At 40.7% G+C, this 4,594-nt stretch overlaps 2 protein-coding genes across 2 annotated transcripts in view; one reads left to right on the forward strand and one right to left on the reverse strand.

Annotated features, from left to right (window-relative positions):
* LOC103460900 (HLA class II histocompatibility antigen, DP alpha 1 chain-like) overlaps window positions 1–2,571 on the reverse strand; it is a gene marked incomplete at its 3' end in the record, with an annotated part of 16,761 nt that extends 14,190 nt beyond the window's left edge. Inside the window, exons 1-3 of the mRNA XM_008403220.2 lie at window positions 2,417–2,571; window positions 2,125–2,325; window positions 1,762–2,010 (exon numbers count right to left, since the gene is read on the reverse strand). Of these exons, the coding sequence (XP_008401442.1) occupies window positions 1,762–2,010; window positions 2,125–2,182 (307 nt within the window). The remainder of the gene's footprint in view (window positions 1–1,761; window positions 2,011–2,124; window positions 2,326–2,416) is intronic.
* A 104-nt stretch (window positions 2,572–2,675) lies between these two features.
* Window positions 2,676–4,594, forward strand: part of LOC103460899 (H-2 class II histocompatibility antigen, E-S beta chain) — a 5,774-nt gene continuing 3,855 nt past the window's right edge. Inside the window, exons 1-3 of the mRNA XM_008403219.2 lie at window positions 2,676–2,826; window positions 3,522–3,794; window positions 4,360–4,578. Of these exons, the coding sequence (XP_008401441.1) occupies window positions 2,772–2,826; window positions 3,522–3,794; window positions 4,360–4,578 (547 nt within the window). The 5' untranslated portion in view covers window positions 2,676–2,771. The remainder of the gene's footprint in view (window positions 2,827–3,521; window positions 3,795–4,359; window positions 4,579–4,594) is intronic.

The following is a 4,594-nucleotide window of genomic DNA, read 5'->3' on the forward strand; positions in this document are numbered from 1 at the left end:
AGGAAGAGATGTTAGCTAGCAGGTAGAGATGTGAGCTAGCAGGTAGAGATGTTAGCTAACAGGTAGAGATGTGAGCTAACAGGTAGAGATGTTTGCTAGCAGGTAGAGATGTTTGCTAGCAGGTAGAAATATTATTTAGCAGGCAGAGATATTGACTAGCAGGAAGAGATGTTAGCTAGCAGGTAGAGATGTGAGCTAGCAGGTAGAGATGTGAGCTAGCAGGTAGAGATGTTAGCTAGCAGGTAGAGATGTTAGCTAGAAGGCAGAGATGTTAGCTAGCAGGTAGAGATGTTAGCTAGCAGGTACAGATGTTAGCTAGCAGGCAGAGATTCTAAGTAGCAGAGAGAGATGTTAGCTAGAAGGTACAGATGTTAGCTAGCGGGCAGAGATGTTAGCTAGCAGGCAGAGATGTTAGCTAGCAGGCAGAGGTGGTGCCTAACTGACCTGCAGAATGTTTCACATCATCAACCTGAAGCTGTTCTCTCTATATCCTCAGAAGGAAGCATCAGAGGTGAAACCAGCCTGATGTGCAGCGTTGACTGAACATCTGCAGAAAGTTTCTCTGAGCTGAAACCAAAGCATCGTTAACCCTTTCACTGCAGACTCGTTAACTCTTTCCCTGCAGACCTGGCCTAGTTAAAGGCTCGTGGTGCTTCAGCCTCACAGCTGACTGGACTTTGTGATGATGACAGAATGTAGTGAAGTTTGGCCTCCAGATGAAAATCCCAGGATAAAACAGGGTGAACTCTAACCTCAGTGTTTGCATCATCAGTTCTTTCTACGCTGCAGCAGGTTTAGGTCTGAACTTACTGACAGTCAAAGGTCAAAGTTCACATTTTTAATTCTTTACTGTAAATTATTAATATTTAAGGTTTCAGAGCCACAGACTGAAACTAAAGGTCATCGTTACGTTAACAAAGGTCTTCAGGTGTTGGCAGTTTGACCCCTGACCTTTAACCTCTCAGCCTGACTCCAGGGTTAAAGTTCATAAATAGTTGATCATCAGATATTGATCTCTGGTTTCTCACTGTGTCGTTTTAATCTGGATTAAATCTGGTTCTGCTGTTTAACCTGATCTCTCTCCCTATTGGCTGGTAACACAGCTGCTGCCCTCTGATTGGCCGGGGGGCGGGGCTAAGCAGGTCTGTTAGAGAGGAACTGATGGACCAGAACCAGAACCAGAACCGGACCTCCAGCTCTCATGTTGACCTGCTGGGTTTGGTCCTATTATGGGATGTTCCCAGTAACCATCATCATCTTTACTGGGAGCAGAACAGTTATTGATTATTGATTATTGATGAAATGATCAATTCCTGATTTATTTCTAATTATTGAATCTGTGAGAATATTTTAGTTATTTATTCAGTTTCTTTTGTTTCTGATGTATTTTAAAGTTTAGTAAATTATTTAACTTATTGATGGAATAAAGTTAATAAAAAGTTTTAATTATAATTATTATATAAATCAGGTGATGAGCCATAAATATTAAATTATTCACATTAAATGTTTAACATATAGAATCAACCCAGAGAGTAAAATCTGTTTTCATGTATTCATAAAGCTCTGCGTGTTATTAATGGTTAATAAACAGTTAATAGAGTCATAATAATATAAACTGGACAGTTTTAATAAACAGATTTAATAAACAGGATGTTTCCTCACTGACTGGGTTTAATTTACATATTATTATTATTAATTATTAGTTTGATCAAAATGATCAGAGGAGAAAATCAATCAGTTTAAATAGTTATTGTTGTTTACCGTTTTCATCTGGGATGTCCTTCATGCCGATACGACTGTTACCCAGGTTTGCTCTGCAGATCTGTTGACTAGCCACAGCTCGTTCATAAGTTCCTTCCACGTAGGTGAAATGATCAACAAAAGGAGGCAGAGCTACGATTCCTTCCTTCTTGTTGAAGTCGGCGTACCACATCTCCTCTCCATCCAGAGCGAACATCATCTCTCCATCAGAGTCTGAACATCCATCGATAGCAATGTCCTCATGTAGAACTAGAACAGAGAGAGAAACTGATGAAGAACCTGCAGCAGAACCAGCAGGTCCATCAGAACCCGGTCAGAACCTCCAGAACCCATCAGAACCCGGTCAGAACCAGAGAAACTCACCGTCAGCAGAGACCCAGAGGACCCCGCTGAGGAAGAGGAGCAGCTTCATCTTCATCATTCAGRCTCTCAGAGACTCTGASAGAAACTGAAGCTGCTGCTGGAACCAAAGGCTGGCAGCAGCCAATCAGAGGGCAGGAGGGCTGTGACGTCACCAGGAGCTAGGCAGAGGAAGGCTGGGGCTGCTGGAGGCCAGGACTGGTTCTGGAGGAAACCAGTAGAACCGGATCAGAACCAGCTGGTGGATCTTTATCTGTAAACTTTGTTCTTTTAAATGTATTAAATTCTGTCTGACCTGCTGGTTCTGATCCGGTTCTGATCCGGTTCTGATCCGGTTCTGATCAGTCGGGTTGTTCTGTCAGGAGATCCAGTTCTTCTATAGTTTTCATTTAGTTTCTCTCTGTGGAACCAGAACCGGTCCATTGGACCAGCAGAGACCTGGTACCGGAACAGAACCAGAACCTAAAGTTCCTGCAGACAGAAGAACCAGAACAGAACCAGAACAGAACCAGAACCAGTTCCTCTCTCTGGTCTCCAGCCTGTTCTACCCGGTAACCAGTGATGCTGGGTCATGTGACTGTGTTCTGGTTTTTACAGCCGGTCCCATCAGAACCAGTTAGTTGCTGTGACTGGGAGAGAGAGAGAGAGACATGGGTCCATCAGCGCTGGGCTGGCTGCTGGTCATCATCACCGTCCACTCTGCAGGTAAGATCAATAACCGATAATCACTGTTAGTTAATGATCAATAACCCATAATCACTGTTAGTTAATGATCAATAACCGATAATCACTGTTAGTTATTATAAATATGTGGGTCAATATAGTTTAAACTCTAGAACAATAAGGATCAATGATCTGATCAATACTTTAACCAGCAGAGAGGATCAGGAAGCAATAATATCTGGATCAATAATCACTTTTTAAATTGATTAACTGTTTGGCAATAGAGTTTAAATACAGCCAATATAATCAATATTCTAATTATTGGTCACTGATTAATACAGTAACTGATACTTCAGACTACAAACTGATCAACACATTTTATGATCAGTTATTGATATATTGATAACTAATCAATGGGAACTCTCCCTACCTAAAACTGATCAGCTGTTAATAAATTGATTTATATAAATTATTCAGTTGATTATCTGATCAATAACATAATTAAAATAAGGATAAATATTCTGATCAGTATAATAATCAATACTGTTATATAATAATCAATAACTCTGATCAGTTTTATGTTGCATCACTTCCTGTCCAGTGGCACCAATCAGGAAGCTGATCAATATGTTAATAAATGTGTTTCTGCATCACCCTGTTCAGATCATGAAGCATCAATGATCTGATAATCAATAATGTTCTGATTGATCAACACTGAGGTTCTGATCTGGTTCCAGGTGGATTTCTGAGTTATGGAGTGGATCGTTGTGTCTTTAACTCCTCTGAGCTGAAGGACATCGAGTTCATCAGGTCCAACTATTACAACAAGCTGGAGCTGTACAGGTTCAGCAGCAGTTTGGGCAGGTTTGTTGGATACACAGAGTACGGAGTGAAGCAGGCCGAGTACTTCAACAGCGACCCGTCAATTATTGGAGCAATGAAAGCTCAGAGGGAGGCCTACTGTCTGAACAACGTCGGTATCGACTACCAGGTGGCTCTGGATAAATCAGGTGAGCCGATTCAATCGATTCCTGATTGATCCTCTGATCGATTCTGACTGATGATCATTAAACTGGATTTATTATTGATCAGCATTAACCAATATTGATCTGATTATGGATCTGATCACTGATCAGGTTATTGATTAATTATTTACTGCTGGACTTTAATATTAAACATGTTAATAAATTGATCATCAATATCAAATGTATAGAAATATCAATAACAAACTTTCAATAATCAATTAAATCTGGAAACAATCAGAAAAAATAATTTATAAATATAAACTTTATTTTCAGTATAAACTGAAGTGACATCAGATCCATTATTGATCTGTGATTTATCTATATATACTTTATCTGAACCAGTGTGTTTATAATTATAGTTATTATCTATAACTATATAAACCCGATCAGTTTGGATCAATAACCAGTAAATGTATCTATTCCCCCAGTTCTCCCAGCAGCTCCAGTCAAACTGGTTTCATCATCAATAGAGAAACTGATAATATTGATATAATCATCAGGTATTGATCCCAGCCAATAACAAACCAATAACCCGTCATTGATCTCCCAGTCGCCCCCACAGTCAGCCTGTTCTCCTCGACGCCCCCTGCTGGCCACCACCCCTCCATGCTGGTCTGCAGAGTTTATGATTTCTACCCTAAAACCATCAAAGTCCACTGGCTGAGAGACGGACAGGAAGTGACATCAGACGTCACCACCACTGACGAGATGGAGGACGGAGACTGGTACTACCAGGTCCACTCTACGCTGGAGTACACGCCCAGGTGGGTCAGAACCAGAACCAG

This window comes from Poecilia reticulata, unplaced genomic scaffold, assembly GCF_000633615.1.
Source record: "Poecilia reticulata strain Guanapo unplaced genomic scaffold, Guppy_female_1.0+MT scaffold_331, whole genome shotgun sequence".
Taxonomy (NCBI): Eukaryota; Metazoa; Chordata; class Actinopteri; order Cyprinodontiformes; family Poeciliidae; genus Poecilia; species Poecilia reticulata.